The following is a 26,781-nucleotide window of genomic DNA, read 5'->3' as shown; positions in this document are numbered from 1 at the left end:
GAACTCTTGACCTCAAGTGATCTGCCCACTTCAGCCTCCCAAAGTGTTGGGATTACAAGTGTGAGCCATCGTGCCTGGCACTAGTCCTTTGCTTATTAATTGAGCACGAAGCACCAATTTTAGGTGGAAAACTGTATTTTGCATTGGGCATGTTTGCCATTTATGGGGTGTTGCCAATCTGTTATGTTGGTCATTGGGAAGGGACTGCCTTCCCATGGAAGGCAGCTAATACTGTGTAGTGAAAAACTGCTTGATTAGTAGTTAGAGTGTCCTACATCTGGCTCAGCTTTTGTCTCCTCATGTGAAGGACCCTGGAAGAAGCCCTCACTCACTGTACAGTAGAAAGGATTAGGGCAAGTCTCCCCCTGGAAATGCCAGGTTGTGCCTTAGTTTCATTACTGGTAAAACAGGGATAATGGTACCTACCTTGATATATTAGTTTCCCTTGGCTGCTGAAACAAATTACCACAAACTTGCTGACTTAAACCAAAAATTTATGCTCTCATAGTTCTGGAGGCCAGAAACCCAAAATCAGTTTCACTGGGCCCAAACCAGCATGTATTACACGGCTGCCCCATAGGCTGGGCGTGAATCTGTCCTTGTCTCTGTTTATTTCAGGGGTACATGTGCAGGATGTGAAGGTTTGTTACATAGGTAAACGTATGCCATGGTGGTTTGCTGCACAGATCATCCCATCACCTAAGTATTAAGCCCAGCATCTATTAGCTATTTTTGATGCTCCCCACTCCTCCACCCCCTCACTCCCAGAGTGTGCTTGTCTCTTTGTTTCTGGTGGCTGCTGGCATCCTTGGGTTGTGGCTGCCACTGTGGCTACATCGTCTCTCTCTACCTCCCTTTTATGTTTTTATGAGGATACTGTGATTCCATTCAGGGTCCGTCTTTAGAATCCAGGATAATAATCTTTATCTCAAAATCCTTAATCTGCAAAGGCGCTGTTTCTATATAAAGTTACATTTAGAGGTTGCAGGGATTAGGGTCTGATACTACTGGGGGCCGTTATTCAGCCTACTACACTCAGGGTCGTTTTAAGGAGGAAGGCTGAGCACAGCCCACTGACAGCAGAGAGCACTGAGCAAATAGACTAAAAAGGAGGTCTCTTACAAAGACTCCCTTATAGGGCTGCCGTAAAGTTCAAAAGAAACACAGGTATATCACTTATACGAGTATGGGAGAGATTAAAGAATGAAGTAAAAACCGAGGTCTGTTAACAGCCCCTCTTCCGCCGCCAGGAGTTGCACACCTTTCTCTGCAGGAAGCCTTGAACCGTCTCCTCTCGCCTTTCCACCACCTCCAGGCAAGATTTCCCACGTGGAGGCCCCGCCCCCTCCCTGACGCGCCCCTCTCTCCGCCCTGCCCTTAGCGCGCTGGAAGCATCCGGGACTTCAGGGACAGTACGTTACAATGCCTGACAAATCCTAGCCAGTGCTATCAAATTATATGTCTCTTACAGGTTTTTAAGCTATTAGTCCCATAAAGATACATTTAATCAGCGAGGTAATGGCAAGATGAGTGTTTTTAGGTTAAAATAAGAACTGGAACTGTTGGCAGCAGAATGGCGATATTCAAGACAGCTCGCACAAGAAGAGGCGGGTCCTACGCGCCTCGCTAGGGAATCCCGGGTCAGCTCGCCGCGCAGGCGCAGTGAGTTCGACTCGCCATGCCGACTGTCAGCGTGAAGCGTGATCTGCTCTTCCAAGCCCTGGGCCGCACCTACAGTGAGTGCCGGCCCTATACATTGGGCCCTACGCCTCTTCTTGGAGGCTGGGCCTCCCTCCTAAAGGGCATTGTGGTGACATTCATGTCTTCCTGAAGGTTTTGGCCCCGGGAGGCCGGGGTTTATACTGGAGGGCCGATGATGGTGGCGGTCCGACTGGGCTGTGGTAGCCTCGGAACCGGCATCGCAGGGGTGCCACTGCTCGTGCCCGGCTCGCCGTGTCATTCATTCAGCGATCTGCCATCGAGTGCCTACAGCGTGCCTGGCACCGACATCCAAGCCAGGGGATAGAACAGGAAGGAAACCCGGGGTTGTATCCCGAGCGTAGCCAGTTCATTGCAATAAGAGCGCTGTGGGAACTCAGTTTATAAGGGGGTAGGAGGAGAGAGTTGTGCAGCGGGATGGAGAAAGGCATTCCATCTGTCTTCGTCTTATTAATGTTTCCTGAGCGCCTGTTATGTGTCAGGCACTGTTCGAAGAGCTTAGGACTAGGGCTGTGCACATGACACGTCAGGTCCACGTTCTGTCTGATGGAGGCAGACAATTAACCAGCACATTAATAAAATGATTTCGGATAATGTTAAATGCCATCAAGGAAAGAAAAGGTGTTGTGCCAAGAATAACTTTAGATAGGGTGGTAACATTTGATCTGAGACCTGGATGAGGAGTATTCAGTGGGCGTAGACTTCATTCTACATTTCATCTTTTATTCAGTTCTAAAAACACAACCATTGCAAAAAGGAGGGAGATATTAAGTGCAGTTATCAGTTACCTCACAGCCGTAGCAGGTGCCCCACCCTTTTTGTTTTTTTTTTTGAGAAGGAGTTTCGGTCTGTCGCCCAGGCTGGAGTGCAGTGGCACTATCTCGGCTGACTGCAACCTCCGCCACCCGGTTCAAGCAATTCTCTGCCTCAGCTTCACGAGTAGCTGGGATTACAGGCGCCTGCCATCACGCCCGGCTGATTTTTTTTTGTATTTTTAGAGAGACCGGGTTTCACCATCTTGGCCAGGCTGGTCTTGAACTCCTGACCTCGTGATCCGCCAGCCGCGGCCTCCCAAAATGCTGAGATTACAGGCGTGAGCCACCGCACGCGGCCCCCACCCCATAATTTTTAGCTTGTATAAAGACTGTACCAACTGGTTTGTGAGAGCTGTTTTTTTCTTTTTAGCGCTCAGTGTGATAACAAAGGCCTAACTGGTTTAATGACAGCCACCGCTTTCCAAAATAAGATATTACTGCTACTGTGAAAATAAAACTGGCTTTTAAAAATCTTTCCTAAGCGTGTACTTTTAGATAGTACCTATTCTCAATGTGATATTCTTCGTAAGTTCTGCCATAAGTCCCTGAAAGTAAAGGAAATACAAGGGTATTGTATTACTCTTACCCTTTGTACTTGTCTCTAATCGCCTAATCGCTTTATTTTATAATGAGCTTATTTATATTTCTTACCTGACCTTCTAAACCATATTCTCACTAATGGGATGTGGTACAGGTTGCTAATTCCTGATCCAAAATGCTTGAGACCAGAAGCGTCTTGGATTTTGGATTTGGGGATATTTGCATGTACATAATGAGATATTTTGGGGGTGGGACCCAAGTCTAAACATGAAATTGATTTATATTTCATATGCACCTTATATGCATAGCCTGAAGTTAATTTTATGGAATACTTTACTTTTTTTTGCATGAAACAAGGTTTTGACTGTGTTTTTGACAAGTCACATGGAGTCAGGTGTGGAATTTTCCACTTGTGGCATCCTGTCTACACTTTAAGGTTTTGGGTTTTGGAGCATGTCAGATTTCAGATTTTTGAATTAGGAATGCTCTATCTGTATACCTGAATTGCCTAAGATGGTAGGTGGCAAATACTTGTTCAAAACATCTACAATCAGTTCCCATCCCAGTCTCCATTTCTAGGGAGGTAAGAAATAATCCAGATTTTTAAAAATGGTGAGATTTATAACCTATTTACTGTCATCTGATGTTTCAACATATTCTGTCCCCTTCCCTTTTTTTTTTTCATATTGTCAGTGATCAATTAAGATTGATTTTTTTCACAAATATGTGTTTGTTAGGTACTGAATCTTTTAAGGGCCAGGTACATGGCTGATGCTTGTAATCACAGCACTTTGGGAGGACGAGGTGGGCAGACTGCTTGAGCTCAGGAGTTGGAGACCAGACTGGGCAACATGGCAAAACCCTGTCTCTACAAAAAGTAGCTGGGTGTGGTGGTGTGTACCTGTAGTCCCAGCTACTCGGGAGCCTGTGGCCGGAGGATCACTTGAACCAAGTAGGTCAAGGCTGTTGTGAGTGGTGATAAAGCCACTGCATTCCAGCCCCGGCCACAAAGTGAGACCCTGTCTCAGAAAAAAAAAAAAAAAAAATTGGTCAAGAGAATTGATGTTATTTTTGAGATGTACTTTCGAGAGGTCAGAAATGATACTCCTCATTAGTTTACGTTTATTGTGTTCTTTCTTGAAACTGTTAACTGGGTTGAGGTCAGAACTGGAAAAGCATGTTCAGCAAAGCATGTGGTTTCCAAGTAGTATGGATACATCTTGTTTCTTACCTTTTTTTTTTTCCCCCAGTCTTCCTCTTTTTTTCTTGTTTTCACACTTTTAAAATCCACGTTCTCTCTCTTTAGTCCCTCCAAGGGTTGCTTTCTATTTGAAATTTCATTGTTTCTACCAGTCCCCACCTTCCTTTTTACCTCCTCTTTGCTTAGCAAGGATATTTCTCTTTCAAGCTGTTTGCCATTTTGGTTGTTTTGCTGATCTGACTCCTTTGGAGCAGGTTTGTTTCCTTAGTCTACCTTTTCAATTGACTTTCTGTACAGATGGTTTCCTCTTGCCACTCCTTTTCTTGTTAACTGATTTATTATCATTGCTCTTCAATTATAGTCCTGTTCTGGCATGGTGTAATAGCTGGCAGTAGTGACAGAGCCTTCTGTGTATATCATATACACCCCTAAGGTATGGTTACTTGATGTGTCATTTTGTTAGAGGAAATTACTAATCACGATTTTATTGTTGATTTTTCTTTGTATCGAAACCCATGAAATGCAGGGTTTTTTTATGCAGGGTTTTATTATTCCTGAAAGGAATAAAACATACGATAATTAGGATTCAGCATATTTTAATAGTTCTGTACCATTTAGTTATCTATTACTGCGTACTAAATTATCCCAAAGTTTAGCATCTTAAAGCAGCTGTCATTTGTTACATAGTTTCTGAGGGTCAGGAATTGGGTACTGACTTAGCTGGGTGGTTTTTGCTCTGGATCTTTTACCAGATTACAGTCAAGGTATTTGCCAGATCCGTAGTCATGTCAAGGCCTAACAGTCTGGAGAAACTGCTTTCAGGTTCATTCAAGTGGTTGTTGGCAAACCTCAGTTCCTTGCTGACTTTTGGCCAGGGGCTTTAGTTCCTCCCACCTTATCCTCTCCACAGGACTACTTAGAACATGTTAGCTTGTTTGCCCCAGATGGAGAGGTCCGAGAGAGTGCTCAGGATAGACGCCTGTTTTCAATAACAACTCAGAAGTGATATACTAGCCCTTCTCATATTCTCTTGGTCACAGACCAATCCTAGCACAATGTGGAAGGGAACTGTGCAAGGGTGTGAATACCAGGAGGCCGGTATTATTGGAGGCCATCTTGGAGGCTGACTACCACCATTCCCCCTCTAACCTCCACTCAGTATATGAAAATATACTCACCCCCTCCCAAAGCCCTCAGAAGTGCCATCCCATTACAGCAGCAGCTCAGAATCTAGAATCTCATCATCTAAATCAGGACCAGATGTGGATGTGGCGGCTTGGGTGTAGTTCCTTCAGTATGGCTTCTTTAGTACACTCTTGGCCTGAGAGACTCGAGAGACCAGTTATCTGCCCCACATACACCTAACACACAGTGGTGGGATGGGCATAGGGTAACTCCTGTAGCCCTTCCTCTTCAAAGGGGCGGAAATGGGAGACACAAAGGAGTCATTGGTCCATGGCAATTCTGAAATCAAGTGGCAAATGTTGGATGTTCTTGATTAGGTCTGAAGGCCTGGGATAATTCTCCATGGCTGTCTGCCCTGCCCTCTAGGCTCTTGGTTTCCACCCCTCTGAGTGATCCCTAGAAAGCATGTGCTTCACAGCTGGTTGGTTTTCTCAGTCTACTTACTGCTAATAGAATTTTGAGAGTTCAAAGACTTCATTTTATTCTATTTCTATCCCTTTCAATTCTAGCTGGCAATGCTTCTGCATATGTATTTCTTCTAAAAACTTTGAGGGTCTTTGGTGCATGTTTCTGGCTTCCATTTTATTAGTCAAAAGCCACACCACCTACACATCTCTGAAATATATTGAGTTTCTGCTGATAACAGTGCTCTTAATTAAGCCCTATTGTGTGATTAATTGGATTTATGAGGTATATTCTTTATAATTTTTTATAGCACCCTTTGTTGGAATGATTAGCGCCTTTGATCTTTCTGGGTCTTAAGATTTTACGGTCATACTCTTGATTTTATCTTTGGACCATATTTTCCTGGCAGTGCCTTGGATTTTGGTCTTTCCTCAATTTTAGTATTGTTTCACATCTGGAGAAGATGAGAATTTTTAAAATCCCCAACATCCTGGCTCATTTTTGTTTAACAGCCTTTCTTTTAGCTTATCTCTTTTTTTCACATAAGCACAAGAAAAACCCAGGTGGCACTTTGAACACTGGTTGGAAATCTTCTTAATTACATCACCCCATTGACTTTTTACAGTCCAGATAACTGCAGGGAATGGTGTTGCTAAGCCTTCTGCCTCTGCTTAACCAGGATTCCTCTTCTTCCATTTTCTGATAACAGTACCTCACTTTCCTCCATGTCCTCACTTGTATCCTTACCAGAGACTATGAGGCTTCTTTCTTTAGGTTTTCATTTACGCTCCTCAAAGCCCACCGCTTGGTTCCAAAGCCATTCCCGTGCTTTTCATTTTTGTTACAGCAGTACCCCATTTCCAGGGACTAAAGTCTGTATTAGTAATCTATTGCTATATAACAAATTAATCCAAAGTATTAGTAGTCTGTTGCTGTGTAGCAAATTACTGCAGTACTTAGGAGTGTAAAACAAGCCTTTATTATTTTACGAAATTTCTGAGAGACAGGAATCAGGGAGTAGCTTAGGTAGGTGATTTGGCTTTGGGTCTCACCATGTTGCAATCTAGCTGTCAGCTGGGTTTGCTGTCATTTCAAGGCTTGACTGGGCTGGAGAATCTGCTTCCAAACTCACTCTTGTGATTGCTCCAGACCTCAGTTCACACAAGAGCATGAATACAAGGAGGCTGGGATCATGGAACGGGCTGTCTTGGAGGCTGGGTACCTATTACTACCTGCCCTAGTTAATGATAGCTCCACCCACTTTTTCCCCCAAACCAGAGATCCAGGATTCATCCTAGACTCCTTCTACACACTCCCTATTCCTACCTCCCATCATTTGGCCATTGAGCCTTTTACATTCCACGTCCTTAATGTTTTTCATATTAATCCTTTCTTCCTCATTCTTGCTGGTGCTGCTTTAAATGAAGCCTTCACTATATCGCATCTGTACTATTGCAGTAGACTCCCTGCTCCAATCCATCCTCTTACTCTGCGAGCAGTCTTTAGAATGCAGATAATCATGTTTTTGCCCAGCTGAAGAATCCCTTCAGTATAATTCTCCATTGCCTGTCTGTAAGAAAGAGGGCAAATTGTTAGTTGACCTCTTTCTCCTTGTTCTATCATATCTTCTCCTGGTATGAACTTTATGTTTCATCCATTGTTGAACTACTTAAGAGTTTCCAAATTTGCCATGCTATTTCACTCCCCATGATCTCTGCCTGATGAACTCATCCTTTCTGTGAAAGTTTAGCTGACCATAAGTGGAACTGATTACTTCTTTTGTGCCAGCCCTGTACCTTGTACTTAACATAGTCATATTTATTTACACATCTGGCTTCTTTACCAGATGAAGTAGTAGTTAAGACAGGAATTGTGTTTTATTTATCTTTGTAACCCTGGTACCTAGTACAGTGCCTGGTATACATGTTGGCCAGGCTGGTTTCAAACTCCTGACCTCAGGTGATTCACCCACATCGGCCTCCCAAAGTGCTGGGATTATAGGCGTGAGCCACCGCACCTGGCCTGTTTGTTTTTAAATGATGAACATGATGCCTGATATTTAGTAGTATGGTTGGTGTACAGCAATTAATAATAAGAAAATGCAATTTGTATGTAGTTTTCACTTATGCTGAACGAAGTAAAATTAACCATCTCCTTGTTTATTTTCCTAGCTGACGAAGAATTTGACGAACTATGTTTTGAATTTGGTCTGGAACTTGATGAAATTGTATGTATTGGATATTTGTCTATTTTTCAAAGATTATATGCGTAAGCTTATTTTTCAGGGGTGTGCTATATTTCATCTTTGTTACTTATAGTTAGACTAAGATGATAACATTTGTGGGCTGTGATTTCTGTGTTCAGAGGGCTAAGCTCCAGTTCTGTCTGTTGCTTTGACTAAAATCTCAAAAGGGGTTCATGCCTTATTCCATCTACAATCACCTTGTTGTCAGACTCATGCTGTGGAAATGGATAGAATGTGTTAGATAACCCCAGTATGAAAGTAAGCTCCCTCCTTTGACAAATTAATCACAGAAAGGGACCAAGAAGCAGTAGAAATGTTGCTTCAACCAGAGTTGCCCTGCCTCCTTCTCCTCTAGCGCCTCCTCCTTCACCTCCTCTGCCCCCATCGCCTTCCTCCGTGCCTCTTAAACCAGCACTAATGCATTACTATACACTGATCTTGTAAAATGAGCTCATAGTTTTTAAGGTCTTGCTTATAAAAATGAGGAAGCGTTTCTTTGACTTTTGATTGTATAATGATTAAAATATTTTTAAAAATTAAGTCTGGGCTATACATTTTAATATTGTTAACAATGATTATCTATTAAGGACATACTTTAATTTAAAAAATACTTTACTGGTAGTTAGTGTTATTTTTTTCCTAAGCCTTCTATCTTCACCTATTCAGTGTTTTTATAACACTACCTTAGGTGTAAAGTTAAAAAATCTTCAGGCTAAAAAACTGTACATTGTCTTACCTTATTTTTCCTGCTGCCTTACTAATGTTACAGAAAGATCATCTTTATACTAATCAATATTTGTATACTTGAGAAATTGGCTGAGATTTCTGTAGTTTATAAGTTACTATTAGTAATTTTACTTACACCTCAGAATTATGTGTGAAGTTATGTGATATCTAAGAGTGTTGGACTGGATGTTAGATAATTTGAGTTCTAGTTCTAACATTTACTAGCTGTGTAACTGTGGATACTTACTTTGCCTGTCTGGACCCTACAGTCCAGACGAGTCTCTCTGGGCCTCCTTTTCACTTGTGAAATAAGGGGTTTGGATTATATGATCTTTATGGTTTTCTTTTTTGACTCTGAAATTTATGTGGTTTTTAATTTCTGTAAGATTTTTGTCAGGTAGCACTGACAAATCTTACATATGGTCATTTTATGAGTTGAGATGCTGAAACTGAAAGAAGCTGAAAGCTTCTGTGTCTCTCTTTTTTTTTTTTTTTTTGCAAAGGAGTTAGATCTTTTTTTACAGCAGTTCCTCCTTACCCACAGTTTTAGTTACCTGCAGCAAACTGTGGTTTGAAAATAGGTGAGTATAGTACAATAAGAAATTCTGAGACAGAGACTGCATTCACATAACTCTTATTATAGTATATTATTTTAATTGTTCTATTTTATTATTAGTTGTTAATCTCTTACTGTGCCTAATTTATACATTAAACTTTCTCATAGGTATGTATGTATGTATAGGAAGAAACATGGTATATGTAACGTTTAGTACTCTCCAAGGTTTCAGGCATCCACTGGGGAGCTTGCAACATATCCCCTGTGGATAAGGCGGTGCTGCTGAAAACTGAATGCAGATGCCTTCATTTCTCTGGTTATTGTATTATCTTCTCTGTATAGAGGTCCCTTCTGAGATCTGCCATCTCCTGGGAGGTGACTCAGCTTTCTTCACTATTTAAACAGTAATTTTATTAACCCCTTTGATTGAACGTTGTTTAAACTCGAATTCTTCCTCTCCTCTTTTTGCCTCTTCCCCTTCTTTTCTTTTCCCCCTTTTTGCTCCTTCCTCCTCCTCTTCATTCTCTTGTTTTTCATTTTTCGTTTTCCCTAATTTTAAAAATTTGCCTTCTAAGTTCGAGATGCCCAAGGTAGATGTTTTTTGGAGCCCAGCACCACCTCACACAGCCCCAGCATTGCATAGACTCCTGCGGTTCCTTGGGTGGGACTTTGGCACATAATACTCAGTGCCCAGAAGTGAATTCCTCTGCATACTGTGCAAATGTGGATATAATTCTTAATTTGGTCAAAAATTTGAACTACTTATATTGTGGCAGTGGGAGGGCATCATGTAAAACAAAAATCATTACATATTTTGATAGAAATCCATCAGTTATTTTAGCAGGTTGTTGGTGGAAATAGTAGGAATTCGGGTTAAGTGGAGTTTCCAAATAATTAAAAGGTAACATTAACAATTGGAATATAACTTTTAATCATTTCGAGTGAAAATTTCTTAAATCTATTTACAGTTCCCTGCTGTAGTAAACATAAGGAATAGAGTGTAACTTCTCTGCAGTGGTTATGTTTAAGACAGTCTGTTGCTCTGCTGTAGTGTGGTGGTTGAAATATTCTAAACTCTTTACCACTGCATTCACCGTGATTCTAGTGGTGTTTCTTCCGTCATCTCCCTCTTGGTTGCCTTAATTCTGCCTCACTATCCCTTTACTATCACTAGTTTGCCTCCCATTGCACCTATTATCTCTTTTAATTTTCACCAGTGTCTGATGGTCTCTGAATGTTTTTTGTTTTTACACTGTCCCTCTTATTGTCATGTGGACTTGGGTGCCCACAGGATTTAAGTTTTAGAGTCATCCTATAAGAAGGTGTGTTTCTTTTATTTAGTGAATCGTCTTTCTTTTACCCCTTTGACACTTTTGTTGTTACTTTATGTACCTGCTGATGTTTTCATTTTCTTTAGCTTGAGATGGGAAAACTTTTTCTGTAAAGGGCCAGATAGTAAATATTTTAGGCTTTGTAGGCTCTATAGTCTCTGTTTCAACTCAGCTATTGCAGTGTGTAAGTTGCAGTAGGTAATAGGTAAACGAATGGGTCTGTCTGTGTTCCAATAAATCTTTATCAAGTATCAGGTATGATTTGGCCAGCGGGCCATTGCTTGTGGACCTTTGTTTAGATGGATTTGTGCTGTTCTGGGGAGATTGAGGATGCCAGATATCCGAACTCAGTTAAAGTTGAAGTATTTTTCTGTCTGCTACGATTATAACACTTAATATTGTCATGTTGTTTTTGTCATGGATATAAAAATCCCGTGTTCTTGTAGAAAATATGTATAATGTAGTTACTGCCCTATAGGGCTGACAACTTTTACTTTTTTTTTGTTGTTGTTGTTGTTGAGACAGAGTCTCGCTTTGTCGCCCAGACTGGAGTGCAGTGGCCGGATCTCAGCTCACTGCAAGCTCCGCCTCCCGGGTTCACACCATTCTCCTGCCTCAGCCTCCCAAGTAGCTGGGACTACAGACGCCCGCCACCTCGCCCAGCTAGGTTTTTGTATTTTTTAGTAGAGACGGGGTTTCACCGTGTTAGCCAGGATGGTCTCGATCTCCTGACCTGGTGATCCGCCCGTCTCGGCCTCCCAAAGTGCTGAGATTACAGGCTTGAGCCACAGCGCCCGGCCAACTTTTACTTTTTAAAGAGAATTTAAATTATTTAATTTTATCATTACTTTTTGGCTTGTTTTAGACATCTGAGAAGGAAATAATAAGTAAAGAACAAGGTAATGTAAAGGCAGCAGGAGCCTCTGATGTTGTTCTTTACAAAATTGACGTCCCTGCCAATAGATATGATCTCCTGTGTCTGGAAGGATTGGTTCGAGGACTTCAGGTCTTCAAAGAAAGGTAAGGAAATATGTTCCTTAAAGACTTTGCTAAGTTGGATTTTCTTTCTTTCCTTGTCGTTATTAGCAGCCGTTTTTAAATTTCTAGGAAAAAGCTTGTACAGGCACGCAGCTTTAACTCTCAGCAGAGGGTTGATTTGAGGATTAGATTCATGTAGATTGTAGCCATTTGAAAATTTCCATGAAAATTTGAGTCATAGCCATTCATTTTTGGGAGCATATTTTAAAACTGGTGGTTAATGCTTTTATGGCATCTTGAAAAATTCTTTAGCAGGTGTGTGTGATTTCCCTCCATCATCTAATTGGAATGAGTAGTTTGCTAGATGTGTTAAAGGTTGAGAGGAAATGGAGAGCTGGCAATACCCTTACATTATGAGTTCTAAGGAACCTCAGGAGTGAAGCCTCCTAACTGGAAAACCAAAGACCTTATGACGGCTCCGTGATCTTGAGCAAGTTAGTTGGCTGCTCTAGTTTCAATTTCCTAATCTATAATGAAGAAGATTTATAAGGCCCTTTCCAACTTTTCATTTAATAAAGATAGAGGGGCTGGACAATGTGCCTGTAATCCCAGCACTTCAGGAGGCCGAGGCTGGTGGATCACTTGAGGTCAGGAGTTCAAGACCAGCCTGGCCAACATGGTGAAACCCTATCTCTACTAAAAATACAAAAATTAGCTGGGTATAGTGGCGTGCACCTGTAATCCCAGCTACTCAGGAGGCTGAGGCACGAGAATTGCTTGAACCCAGGAGGTGGAGGTTGCAGTGAGTTGAGATTTGTGCCACTGCACTCCAGCTTGGGCAGCAGAGGGAGACTCCATTTCAAAAAAAAAAAAAAAAAAAAAAGGATAGAGGGTAGCGAATATATAAAGTGAAAAAAATAATAGCTATTAAAAATTAATTGTTTTTGTTTTTGATTACTTCTACGTTATCTGGTCATCTGCAAAAGAATAAGAGTTCTGACTGATGGGCTAGATTCTGAAATTGTGAGGATTTAGGTGAGTGATGGGTATTGGTGAAATGATGATAATTAGGCATTAGGTTAAGGATGTTTAAAATTTTGGAGTTGACCCGGTTGGTTTCCTGCAGGACAATCAGATGCTTTTATTTTAGGATCAAGGATAACTTGTAAGAGTTCATTTCCCAACCCTACCCAATGAGAATCTGTCTTTTTACCAGTCACCTTGTGATTTTTATGATCAGACAGAATTAGGAAAGCAACTTAAAATGTTTTCTACTTAAAGTGAGTCCATGGACCAGTAGCATCTGAATCACCTGAGAACTTACTAGAAATGCAGTCTTAGTTGCCACCCAACACCTATTAATCAGAATCTGTGGTTTAGCAAACTTCCCAGTTAATTGTAAGCACGTTGAAATTTGAGAAGCACTGCCTTAAAACAGTAGTTCCCAACTTCTCCCTATGATAAGAGTTCCCTAGAGATGCCTTCAAATTGCACCATTTACCAAATCTTTGTCTTGACTTATTTTATCATCTGGTAATAGTAGGTCCAGATGGAACCAGGGAATCTGTATTTTCCATAAGCTCTGCTTTTTCCTGGAAGCTCAGAATCTCATGGTTAGAATAACTATCATAACTTAAAGGTTATCTAATCCAGTCTCTCAGCTGATGTTGAAATGCTCCTTAAACAATTGCTCAGTTAACGGTTTGTAGCTTCTGCTGGGATGCTAGTGATAGGAAATACATTACTGTGAAGCATCTTATGTCATTTTTGGACAACTTTAAATGTTAAAAAGTTTGTTAGTTTTTATTTATTTTATTTTTTTTTATTTTTAGTGTTCAGCCAAAATTTGACTTGCTATAACTCAACCCATTGCCCTAATTCATTTTGTATACTTCCCATATACAGCATAGAATATAATTATTTTATGTAATGTCTTGATTAATTATGAGTAAATTCATTTAAATATTATTTTAGGATAAAGGCTCCAGTGTATAAACGGGTAATGCCTGATGGAAAAATCCAGAAATTGATTATCACAGAAGAGGTAATAAGGATAAATTCTTATTTTTCCTTAAAATATTTTCTTTTGTATATGTCTGTATAAGGTGGGGAGGAAAAAGAAACAAGACTTACTCTTTTTTGAGACAGGGTCTGGCTCTGTTGCCCAGGCAGGAGTGCAGTGGTGCAGTCTTGGCTCACTGCAACCTCTGCTTCTCAGGCTCAAGTGATCCTCCCACCTCAGCCTCCTGAGTAGTTGGGAGTACAGGTACACACCACCACACCCAGCTAATTTTTTGTATTTTTTAGAAATGGGGTTTCATCATGTTGTCCAGGCTGGTCTTAAATTCCTGAGCTCAAAGGATCCTTCCTCTGCAGCCCCCTAAAGTGCTGGGATTATAGGTGTGAGCCTCTGTGCCTGGCCCAAAGCTTACCCTTCTAAAAAATGTGATTTTCTTTGATCATTTACTAAAATGAGTATATACTTAGTCACTAGCTCTTAAAAAAATTTTTTTAACCTAGGAATGAAAAAGAACAAGCCTTTGCTTTCCATAAATAGTTTTGGATAATAATATCCAATGCATGTTTAAAACACATTGGAGATATAATTGTTTAAATTGTGGAATGTTAATGAAATTTTAAAAGATTTTAAACTTTTCGGAGGGGTTGTTTTGGTAAAAATACGAATTATGAGCAAACTTTTTCTCGATTATTTAATACATTTTCAGAAATCTTAACTGAAATATAAATTCTCTGAAGGTAGTGACTTTGTCTCTAGTTTACCACTTTATTACTTGTTGACTGAATAAATTAATACATACTTGTTTGAATGAAAATATATGCCAGTGGCAAGAGTGCAGCTGCCTTCCTATTACAAGATATTACAAAGAAAAACCTTACTGTTTGCTATCTCTAATGATATTATGAATTTCAGACAGCTAAGATACGTCCTTTTGCGGTAGCAGCAGTTCTCCGTAATATAAAGTTTACTAAAGATCGATATGATAGCTTCATTGAACTTCAGGAAAAATTACATCAGAATATTTGCAGGTTTGTGGTTGCATTTTCTTTCTTCCTTGTCTTCCTCTTTCCCTCTGCCTCCCTATCTCCTTTCCATCCTGATCCCTCACCCTCTTCTCTCTTGCCACTTCTGCCCTCTTTCTATCTCTCCTTCCTTTCTTCCTCTGCAGATTTTTCACAAAGCATTTCTGAATTAATAGTATGTGACAGATTATGAGGATTTAACTTGGCTTTACCAAATACCTGTTACTGCTTGTAAATGGCATATGCATGAAGAAACAGGAGGTATATTTTGAATATTGTATAGAGAAGAATTATCTAGTCCTAGAGACTTCCCTGCTTTTGGTTGTTGTTTTGGTTCAGATCAGCAGTGGATTATACTACTAAGTATAAACCATGATAATGAAGTACGATATATCATTTTTAAAATGGAAATAAAATTTTGGCTTATTCTCACTTTTTGAGTGAGAATAATTATAAATTGACAGAACTTGAGTTTAAGTGACTAAATTTTACTTATTCAGTCTTTACATTACTATGCATAATTTCCTGCACAGCTCCCTTTAGGGCAATGATCTTCAAACCTATATAATTTCTGAACTCCTAAAGGTCAGTGAAGGTAACAATGGTAATCCTTGAACTCATTTAAGTATTTCAGAATCCTAATGGAAACTATACACTTACTGATGATGACAAACCTCAGACTTCAGCTAACATATTAAGCTTATTTGTGTTGGTTCTGAAATAGATCAACATAAGTTACTGCATGTCAATACAAAGGTATGATTAATAGTTATATATGTCTCAAGTAAAAATAGAAAAAGAATTTTTACTTTTTTATTTTTGTGTGTGTGAGATCTGCTGCAATTATTTGCTAATAATTGTAGTTTAGTAAACTACAGAGCCTAGGAGGGGTTTATGTGTATGGGATGGGCTAGGGACGGGATAGAGGGAGAACCATAGACATTTTCTGCTATGATGAAAAACATCTTTGTGCATGTGGTAGAAGCAACACTTTTTTTCAGATTCCAAATAACGTTTATTCCCAGTCCTTTTATATAGAAGAGTTTATATTTCAGCTTGCTAATATGTCATTATTAAGCAAAACAATAACAATTTAAATATGATTTCAAAATTAAGAACAAAATACAAGATTTCTGACAAGTATAGGTGTAACTTAAGTGGCTGAGCTAGATTATCTGCTCTGGCTCTATTATCTTTTTTATTTTAAGAAGCTATTTTAATCTAAACAGACATTGTCTTAATTTAACTTTAAGCTCTGTTTTATTTGGTATTTCTGGAAATCATGAGCTTTTTCTAAGGGGAAGAGAATTGAACACATCCTAATACTTTGGTGTGCCAGAGTTCTTTTCTGTCAGTAAATCCTAATTAACCTCTTTAATGAGCTTTGGAAGTTTATGTATTTCAAGGAATATATTGATATTGTCTAAGTTATTAAATTTATTGACAAAGTTGTTCATAATATTTCCTTATTATCCTTTTAATATCTGTGGTATCTGTAGTGATGTCACCTCTTTCATTTCTCTGTCTTCTCTCTTTTTTTTCCTTTGATCAGTGTGGCTAGAGGTTTATCAGTTTTATTGATCTTTTTTTTTTTTTTTTTTTTTTTTTGAGGCGGAGTCTCGCTCTGTCGCCCAGGCTGGAGTGCAGTGGCGCGATCTCGGCTCACTGCAAGCTCCGCCTCCCGGGTTCCCGCCATTCTCCTGCCTCAGCCTCCCGAGTAGCTGGGACTACAGGCGCCGCCACCACGCCCGGCTAATTTTTTTTTTTTGTATTTTTAGTGGAGACGGGGTTTCATTGTGTTAGCCAGGATGGTCTCGATCTCCTGACCTCGTGATCCGCCCGCCTCGGCCTCCCAAAGTGCTGGGATTACAGGCTTGAGCCACCGCGCCCGGCCTTATTGATCTTTTTCTTTGTTTGTTTGTTTGTTTGTTTTGAGACAGGGTTTTGCTCTGTTGTCCAGGCTGGAGTCCAGTGGCATGATCATCTCATTGTAACCTCAAAACTCCTGTGCTCAAGTGATCCTCCTGCCTCAGCCTCCTAAGTAGCTGGAACTACAAGCATGAGCCACCACACCTGGCTAATTTTTTAATTTTTTGTAGAGATACGGGTCTTGCTTTGTTGTCCAGGCTGGCCTTATAGGCTTTAAGTGATCCTCCTGTCTCAGCCTCCCAAAGTCCTGGGGTTACAGGCGTGAACCACTCATTTTATTGATCTTTCAAAGAATGAACTTTTGGTTTCATTGATTCTTCTCTTATTTTTTTCCTCTATTTTTATTGATTAAGCTTCTTTCTTAGGCTAATTAGTCCCTACTGCTGAGGCAAGACCCTTTTGCCTACTGTATCCATTGCTACATGAGCAGTGAAGTTTTAGTCTGTGTGAACATGGAGCACTGTTTCCTCTGATTCCCTTGAGTACTTCTTTCCTGGCCTTGGGTAGTTTTCTCAGCTGCATGTTCTGATCAATACTGAGCTCACCAGTACTTGAGTGGGACCCTCTGCATATCTTCAGAGTTCTCTCTGTGTGTAGCTCTCTGCTTTTCTCCGGTACTCTGCCCACCTTGGCCTCCCAAACTCTCAGCTATGTCTCTTGCTCTCAGAGTCTCCTGGGCTCCACTGGGCCCTCTTTCCTGCCCTATAGTCAGGGCTCATCTCACTTGTTTACTGTGTCTCAGGGATTGCTGCCCTTCATTGCCTGCTGTTAGGTGCCATAAAAACTATTGCTCCGTACATTTTGCTCTTCGGTTGTTTCAGGCAAGAGTAAATCTAGTGTGTTACTCTGTCTTGGCTTGAAGTACCTAGTGAGTCTTATACTTCAGTTATTTTACTTTTCATCTCTGCAATCCACTGCCTTTAAAAAAAAATAGTTCCTTCTTTTCTGCAGATATTTCCTCATCTATTTATTATGTGTATGTTCTTCCATAATTCTTGAACATTTTTTAGTAGCGGCTTTAAAATCTGTGTGGCAGTATCAGAATCTGGGGCATCTTAGTGTTGGTTTCTATAGACTGGTTTTGTCTGGAGTAAGAGTCATGTGTTCCATATTTCTTCTCATGTCCGTTGCCTTTTGATGCATATAGAATATCATATTAGGGAAGAGTCTTGACTTTGCTGTGTTTCTCTGAAGAGTGGTTTTTGTTCTTTCAGGCAAATACTTGAATACTAGGCTAGATTCAGACTCGGCAGTGGTTCAGTTTTCCGCTCAGTTCTTTCAGCTTTCAGTTGCTGCTCTTTTATAGCAGGACTTTGAAATTTTTACCATTATGTTAGATAAAATCTTGATTTCTGAATATTTTTGGTTTTTTCATATCTTACTATATTTGGAGTGTTAATCTTTTTCCTGTACATATGTTGTAAACCTTTTTTGTGTTTTTTGATTTTTGGTTTCTTTTGGACATGTAAGGTTTTTAATTTGGGTATAGTTATCAGTCTTTTTGTATGACTTTTAGATTTTATGACCTACTTAAGAAGCAGTGTCCTATAATTTTAAGCATATTCTTCTATATTTTCTTATCTTTTTGTTTTGTTTTGTTTTGTTTTGTTTTTGAGACAGAGTCTCACCCTGTTGCCCAGGCTGGACTACAGTGGTGCAATCACAGCTCACTATAGCCTTGACCTCCCTGGCTCAAGTGATTCTCCTACCTCAGCCTCCCAAGTGGCTGAGACCACAAGTGTGTGGCACCATAGCCAGCTAATTTTTATATTTTTTGTGGAGTTGGGGTCTCACCATGTTGCCCAGGCTGGTCTTGAACTCTTGGGCTCAAGCAATCTTCCTGCCTTGGCCTCCTAAAGTGTTGAGATTTCAGGCATGAGCCACCCCACCTGGCCTCTATATTTCCTTGGAATAATTTTTATGGTGTCTTTTGTATGTGTGCCTGTATGTTTGTCTTTTGCTTTTCAAAATGCTTAGGTCTTTGATTCATCTGGAATTATGTTTTTTTGGTTGCTGATTTGAAGTTGAAATTTTGGTGATGTTTTGAGGTGCTGTTTTAGGATTAAGGGACCAATATTAACATCTAAGAAAACAGACTTTCTTACCTGTGCATTTGTCAATTATTAATTTACCTACATTTATTGAACCATGTATATTTTATCCTGTGATAGTTCTGGGTTTATTATCTTCTGTAAGCATATGAGTAATTGAGTAAAGTAACACTCCCTTATTGCCTGTTAACATTTCTTTTCAACCCTGTTTATTAAAGTTCTAGTTCACCAGTCCTGCAGTCCTGGAAGTTGACTAAAATTTAATATTAAGCATTTTAAACTAATTTTAGTGCACATACTTTTTAAACTAAAGTATGTTAAGAACACAAATTTTGACCAAGTTCCTCTTTTCAAATTGACTGTTAGAAAGCCAAACTTGTGACCTTTCCTGGTAAGACTTAGGCCTTTAGATTCTAATTCAGAATTAACATTTCCTGGCTCAGTTTTACATCCCTACTTCTATTTCTTTCTCTCCTATTTTGTAGCTTGCTGTAATTTCCTAAAATTACCTTAAATCCTTTGTGGATAAACTGTAGAACAAGTGAAATGAATACCTCTGGAACTTTCCTTATACATTAAAGTAAACTTGAACTGTAATTCAGAGCTCTTAAAATTAAATTTTTTCCACAACTAAAGTAAGGCAGCTATGTGATAAAATTTAGTAAAACATAGAAAAGCCAAAAACCCCACAATTTGGTAGTTCATTCTGATTTATTAAAACATGTTTACTTGAGTATATCAAGAAGAAATAGGTTAAAAGAGGTAAAGGAAATGCTAACTTTGAAGATATCTTAGAAACAGCATTTGGGAAAACATAATGGCAAGGAATTTTCTTCAGCTCCTGAAATCATGTGTTTCGTGTAGTTTTGTGATTTCTCAGTACTCTTAATGGTTGTGAGAATTTGTTCATTATATGCCACTAATGATGCCATGTAGTAGCAATATGCTGTTTCAGGGAAGTATCTGAAATAATTTAAAAAAATATGTAGTCTATGTTTATGTGCTTTAGAATATTCAAATCTGTCTCATTCTCCTTTCCTTTCCTCCCTCCTTCTCCCTCACCCTCTCCACAATTAGGAAAAGAGCATTGGTTGCTATTGGCACCCATGATTTGGACACTTTGTCAGGCCCATTTACTTATACTGCAAAGCGTCCTTCAGATATTAAATTCAAGCCTCTAAATAAGACCAAGGAGTATACAGCCTGTGAACTGATGAACATATACAAGGTAAATATTCTTTTTGATTATGCAGCAGCTTTGCAAAAATCATGAAATTCCATCAAAGTCAAGCCTTGCAACTAGGGAAATGTAATGAATACTTTTAAAAAATTGCAGTGTCTGGGCTCCAACCTAGAGATAGTGATTCATCTGATCTAGAGTGGGACCTGAACATAGTTTTATTTTATTTATTGTTACATTTTTAACCTCTGATATGATTTCAGTGTACTGCTAGGATTGAGAACCACTGAAGTAGACCGTACCACATTGTAATCTGCAGTTTAAACTCACGCAAGTCTAAAGAACAGCAAGACTTAGCTAGTGTTTTTTGTGGGAAATACTGTTACAAGCTGTCTATCTCCCATTATTTAGAAGTCCAGCAGCGAAAATGAATTCAGTAGTCACTTTGGATTGTATTTAACAAGTAGAAAAAATAGTTGTCATTTAGAAAAAGCAGTGTCATCCTTGCCCTGATTTGCAAGTGACTTCTTCCGATTTATCTAAATAGTTTTGTCATGGTTTATGTTTCCTTTGAAATGATTCAGGCATACCAGTGCAAATCTGTTTTCATTCTCGAGAAATGACTCAATTATGTGCATTGAATATTGGAATATTAATTTATATTAGAAAATCTTATAAATTTAGAACTTTCTTTAATTTGGGTCTGTTTTAATGTTTTTCTGACTTTTCCCCTCCTTTATTTTTTATTTTATTTTATTTTATTTTTTTTTTAAGATGGAGTCTCGCTCTTGTTGCCCAGGGTGGAGTGCAATGGCGCAATCTCAGCTCACCACAACCTCCACCTCCTGGGTTCAGGTGATTCTCCTGCCTCAGCCTTCCGAGTAGCTGGGATTACAGACATGTGCCACCATGCCCAGCTAATTTTGTATTTTTAGCAGAGATGGAGTTTCTCCATGTTGGTCAGGCTGGTCTTGAACTCCTGACCTCAGGTGATCCAGCCGCCTCAGACTCCCAAAGTGCTGGGATTACAGGCATGAGCCACCATGCCTGGCATTCCTTTCTTTTTTAATATTAGGTCAGTATGTAAACTATAGTGATAGAAATAAAAAAAAACAAACTAATTTTATTTGACTTAATTTGTTTTCAGACTGATAATCACCTTAAACATTATTTACATATCATTGAAAACAAACCCCTGTATCCAGTTATCTATGATAGCAATGGTGTCGTCCTTTCAATGCCTCCCATCATCAATGGTGAGTTATTTTATAAGCATCACAGATCTTTGCTGTTTCTTTTTAATCTTCAACATTTCTCTAGAATTCTCAATAGACTTGGCTAAATCAAATTCAAATAACTCATAATCTGAGTATCTCAGGTCTTTTGTAGATTCTAATCATTCTTTTCATTCATTTATTCAACAACATTTTACTGGTGATTCTTATGTAATTTATAATATGTTCATACACTTATAAATATTTTCTGATGCTAGGCTTTGGGTTCTGTTATATTTCTCCCAAGGTTATTGATGTTTTGGTTTTAGCAGGTAATTCACTTGGTTAAACTCAGAGTCAAACTCTGTCATGTCTGTAGTTTTTTTTCTTTTGTGTGTTTTTTTTTTAATTTTGAGACAGGCTCTTGCTCTGTCACTCAGGCTGGAGTGCAGTGGTGCAGTCATGGCTCAGTGCAACCTTAAACTCCTGGGCTGAAGCGATTCTCCCACCTTGGCCTCCCAAAGCCCTGGGATTATAGATGTGAGCTGCCATGCCTAGCCTTGCCTAGTTATATAGTTAAACGAAAGCTTTTAATTTAAATTTTGCCCTCTTAATTCCTTTCTGAAGGTTATTTTTATGAGACAGTTTGAATGTATTTACAAAATTTAATGATGTCTGAGACATAGGTGTTTGCCTTTCTGGAGGTAAGAAGGAGGCTTAGCTGATTTGCTATGAGAAGAAGCAGCTTCTTCTCGAGATCTTGGACCCTAGCAGTTACAGCAGTTAAGAACATGGGCCCCAGAGTTAACCAGATCTAGACCCAAATCCTGGCCTTGCTGCTCGTGATCATGGTCAAATAATTTAATCTCTCTAAACTTAGTTTCTTGCCAGCAATTACATCATGGGGTTGTGGTAAAGATTAGAGGAGACAACCTGTGTTAAGTGCTTGACATAGCACCTGACACATTGTATGCATTCAGTAAAGGCCTGTTAATTATTTTATTTTTACTCTTCAACTTGCAGTGGGAGCTTTAAATAAAAATTTTTTTTCCCTTTGTTCTTAAGGTGTTAGTTTTTTTTTTGTTGTTGTTTTTTGTTTTTTTGAGACAGAGATTTGCTCTTGTTGCCCAGGCTGGAATGCCATTGCACCATGTCGTGCCATTGCACCATCTCAGCTCATCGCTACCTCTGCCTCCTGGGTTCAAGTGATTCTCCTGCCTCAGCCTCCCAAGTAGCTGGGATTACAGGCATGTGCCACCATGCCTGGCTAATTTTGTATTTTTAGTAGAGAAGGGGTTTCTCTGTGTTGGTCATGCTGGTCTCGAACTCCTAACCTCAGGTGATCTGCCCAACTCGGCCTCCCAAAGTGCTGGGATTACAGGTGTGAGCCACCGTCCCTGGCCAAGGTGTTAGTTTTTAATATGTTTTACATTTAAAATGTAGTTTCTGTTTTGTTGAGCTTAATAGTGCACTTCTATTTCTAAAACTAGTTACTCTGTTGTTATTGTTTTGTGTTCATTGCAGGGGATCATTCCAGAATAACAGTAAATACTAGAAATATTTTTATTGAATGCACGGGAACTGACTTTACTAAGGTAAATAAAACTTTTACTCAATTTTTGTATGATCAGATGGGATAGATTTTATTTCCGGATCAAGACTAAATGGCTAAAATTTAAAATATGTGCATTTTGTAGGTGGGAACATATTTTAGAAATTTAGACAATTAAAAAGATAGAGATATTCTACACTTTGGTTATGGTGCTTTCATTAATTCGACAGATGTTTAGTGAACACCGAATATATTTCCAGTGCCAGGAATTTAATAATGAGTTACATGTTTCTTCACATGAAAGAACTCCTGCTGGGAGAGTTAGTCATGTACATAACTATAAAACACAACATGGAATGAGTACTGTAGGGAGATCCATATAAATTGTTTATCTAGTTGACTTAATTTGTATGTGGAGTAATTTGGTACCTTTGTGTACTTGGTAAAAGCCAAAAAAAAAAAAAAAGAAAAAAGAAAAATGAACTGGGTTGAAGAAGCTTTGTTTAGTAAATTGATAAATGGTTTATGCACACAGAATTATCTAGACTATAATTCTTTACCCACTTTTGGTCAGTTCATCTATTGGATTGGATTGCTATGAAAGCTTTTCTATGACATACGACTTCTTTACATATGTTAAATGAGGTGGCAGTTAAAGAATTTAAGAAAGGTAACCTCAAATGGCAGGAGAAGGCTGGAGTATAGAAATAGGGCAAATAAATGGTATTCATGTACATCTTATAGGATTAGAGACCATTGTAAGGTATTTCATTTATAACTTTTATGTACTCCTTGCCTTCAGAAATACTGTCAGGGTAATACAGCTTTAATATTAATTTTTTAAAAAAGTTGAATTCATGCATTTACAGACCTTGAATGTCTTTGCCGAAGCCTGTATATATAGGAGTGAAATATATATATAAGAGTAAAGCATATATTCCAATAAGGTCACTGTATTTTTTTTCTAAGAATTTTTTTTGAAATAGATAGATATTTAACAAATCTATATGGTCTTTACTACATGCCAATGTATTTAATCTTCATAAGAACCAGACAAGATAGGAACTTTCATTATCTCCTTAACAGGTTAGAAAAGTGGCTTGCCCAATGTCATACTGCTAGTAAGTGCTAGCCAGGATTCAAGCAGTCTGGCTTCAGAGACTTAGGAGATTGTTAAGATTTATTCCCGTAGTTAGCCATTTGTCTCTGTTGAAGCCCAGTGAACCTGAGGTTGGGGGTAGTGGGGGAACGAAACGATTTGTCTCAGTCATGGATTATAACTGTCAGAGAACTGCATAAACGCAGAACACCTGAAGATAAGGCGAGGCCTACTCTTGCTTTTATTCCACTTCCTTTCTTAAAATGTATATGTAAAGGTCCGTTAGATGTTTGGGGACACAATTATATTAAATATTTATTCATTTCCATCTGAGTGAAGAGAATATATTTATAGATTACTATAATACTTGCTTTTCTTTTCTTTGCAGGCAAAAATAGTTCTTGATATTATTGTCACCATGTTCAGTGAATACTGTGAGAATCAATTTACGTAAGTTCATCCAGCACCTTTATTGATGGCCCATTGTTCTGAAGGCAAGGCTTTGTGCTAAATATAAAGATAGGCCAGGTGCGGTGGCTCACACCTATAATCCCAGCACTTTGGGAGGCTGAGGTGGGAGGACTGCTTGAGCCCCAGAGTTCAAGACCAGCCTGGGCAACATAGGAAGACACCATATCTACAAAAAATTAAAAAATTGCTTGAGTTTGGTGGCTTGCTCCTGTGGTTCCAGCTATTGGGGAGACCGAGACAGCAGGATTGCTTGATTCTGGGAGGTCAAGGCTGCTGTGAGCTATGTTTGTGCCACTGCACTCAAGACTGGATCATAGAACGAGACACTGTCTTAAAAAAAAATGAATGAATAAACAAATAAATGTAAAGATTAAAAATGTGGTTCCTGTAACTAGAACATATAATCTGTTCAGGGAGATAAGACATATGCATAAATATTGGATAAAGTCATAAGCGTTAAGTACTTTAAAAAGTTTCGGTGATATTCTGGCAGTTTGTAAGGGCAAGTTACTGCCAGCTGATACAATCTGAGAAGGCTTCATGGAGGCAACGAAATTTAAGCTGTGTTTGGGGATCACTGGATTTGAGAATATATAGTTGGAAGAACAGCAAAAGAACAGCTAGAGGTAGAGAGGCATATGTAAGAGCAAAGCATGTATCCCATATCGGTAAGATTACTGTATTTTTTCCAAAGCATATTTTTAGTTTAAAAAGCTATTTAACAAATCTATATGATCCTTAGTACTAGCATCGTAATTTATTCTAGAATATTAATAGAATTGAAAACAAATATATAACTGTAGAAAGCGTGATTGAAATTATATGGGCAGTATCAGGTTTTTTTTCAATTGATTTTCATTTCATTGATTCTGTCAGTTTTATTGTGTAACACACTGCCCTGGTAAAGCCTAGAATGTGTGTGTCAATATTGGCAAGGAGTCCCCGTAGGATGCATGCTTTGCAGTACTGGGAAATAAACCTTTCAAGGAGGTGGTGCCTGAAAAGGACATTGGAGCCCTAGGAGATGAAACGGTAGAGTAATATTGTATATAGCAAGATCAATCCAAACAGTGCTGGAATGCGATGGATGGAATATGTTGAGGCTGTAGTTGTAGCCCAAATGAAAGATTTGATAACCATACACATGTCTGTAATTTATGGCACATTTTTTTCTTAAGTATTTTATTTCTGACTTTTGTTTTCAGGGTCGAAGCTGCTGAGGTGGTTTTTCCTAATGGAAAATCATATACCTTTCCAGTAAGTGCTTAAGAAATGACTTCATGATTATGACAACAATACTAATAATAATGGCTATAGACCACTCATGTTCTGTCTGTCTATCCGTCCCCTACCTACCCACCTGTGTGCCAGCTGCTATACTGTGCGCATTACATGGATTTAGTCCTCACAATCATCCTGTGAGGATAGGTGCTATTATTATGCTTTTTCCAGATGGAGTCCCTGAGACCTTGAGATGTTAAATACCTTGCTTATCATTTTTAAGTGGTAGAGCTAGAATCTAAATTCAGACAGTTTGACTGCAGTTGTCAACACACAACATTATACAACAACATTGTGTGGTCATAATTCCTCTGATTTATTCTCCTATTAACTAATTAACTGAGTAGTTTTTTAAAAACATGTTTTTTTAATTGGCACATAATAATTGTACATATTTATGGGGTACAGTGTGATGTTTCAATACATGTATATAATATGTAATGATCAAATCATGGTAGTTGGTATAGCCATCATATCAGACATTTACTGTTTTGTTGTGTTGGGAACATTCATAGTCTGCTCCTCTATATTTGAAAATATACAATAAACTTTTGTTAATTATATTATAGCATCCTACAGTGCTGTAGAACAATAGAACTTATTAAATAAGTAATTTATAGTCTCACTCCTTTTAAGATTACTCAACCCTCCGAACGTAGTCTGTTCACACTTGAATTAACAGTTGCTGGCCGGGCGCGGTGGCTCAAGCCTGTAATCCCAGCACTTTGGGAGGCCGAGACCGGCGGATCACGAGGTCAGGAGATCGAGACCATCCTGGCTAACACGGTGAAACCCCGTCTCTACTAAAAAATACAAAAAACTAGCCGGGCGAAGTGGCGGGCGCCTGTAGTCCCAGCTACTCGGGAGGCTGAGGCTGGAGAATGGTGTGAACCCGGGAGGCGGAGCTTGCAGTGAGCTAAGATCCGGCCACTGCACTCCAGCCTGGGTGACAGAGCGAGACTCCGTCTCAAAAAAAAAAAAAAAAAACAGTTGCTGAAGGCCATCACTGTAACTAATAAATAATTTCAAATGTATTATTAAGACTTATTTAGTAGTAAGCACACAGTTATTGCCAAGACATAAGATCTTGGTAAAAAATCTAAACTAGTATTATTTCTGGGGGGTTTTGTCCCCCTCACCCAAGTGACTTGACATAAAGATAACTGTTCTAAAACATAACAGTATCACAGTCACTTTGTGGTTCTCATACAATGAGAGCATTCTTTGATGAGCTTTTTCTTCCCCTTTGAATCTTTCACTA

At 39.0% G+C, this 26,781-nt stretch overlaps 1 protein-coding gene across 3 annotated transcripts in view; it reads left to right on the top strand.

Annotated features, from left to right (window-relative positions):
• The first annotated feature begins 1,659 nt into the window (after positions 1 to 1,659).
• FARSB (phenylalanyl-tRNA synthetase subunit beta) overlaps positions 1,660 to 26,781 on the top strand; it is an 80,727-nt gene continuing 55,605 nt past the window's right edge. Inside the window, exons 1-10 of one of the 3 annotated variants that reach the window (XM_028831150.2) lie at positions 1,660 to 1,736; positions 8,037 to 8,092; positions 11,687 to 11,743; positions 13,676 to 13,745; positions 14,634 to 14,749; positions 19,801 to 19,951; positions 21,051 to 21,159; positions 22,642 to 22,712; positions 24,157 to 24,218; positions 25,445 to 25,496. In XM_028831150.2, the coding sequence (XP_028686983.1) occupies positions 8,085 to 8,092; positions 11,687 to 11,743; positions 13,676 to 13,745; positions 14,634 to 14,749; positions 19,801 to 19,951; positions 21,051 to 21,159; positions 22,642 to 22,712; positions 24,157 to 24,218; positions 25,445 to 25,496 (696 nt within the window). In that variant the 5' untranslated portion in view covers positions 1,660 to 1,736; positions 8,037 to 8,084. Of the gene's footprint in view, positions 1,737 to 8,036; positions 8,093 to 11,588; positions 11,744 to 13,675; positions 13,746 to 14,633; positions 14,750 to 19,800; positions 19,952 to 21,050; positions 21,160 to 22,641; positions 22,713 to 24,156; positions 24,219 to 25,444; positions 25,497 to 26,781 lie in introns of all 3 variants that reach the window. The other 2 variants (XM_028831149.2, XM_028831151.2) reach the window with 2 other exon arrangements.

This window comes from Macaca mulatta, chromosome 12 (assembly GCF_049350105.2).
Source record: "Macaca mulatta isolate MMU2019108-1 chromosome 12, T2T-MMU8v2.0, whole genome shotgun sequence".
NCBI lineage: Eukaryota > Metazoa > Chordata > Mammalia > Primates > Cercopithecidae > Macaca > Macaca mulatta.
The sequence above is the reverse complement of the archived record's forward strand: the minus strand, read 5'-3'. Positions and strand labels throughout refer to the sequence as shown.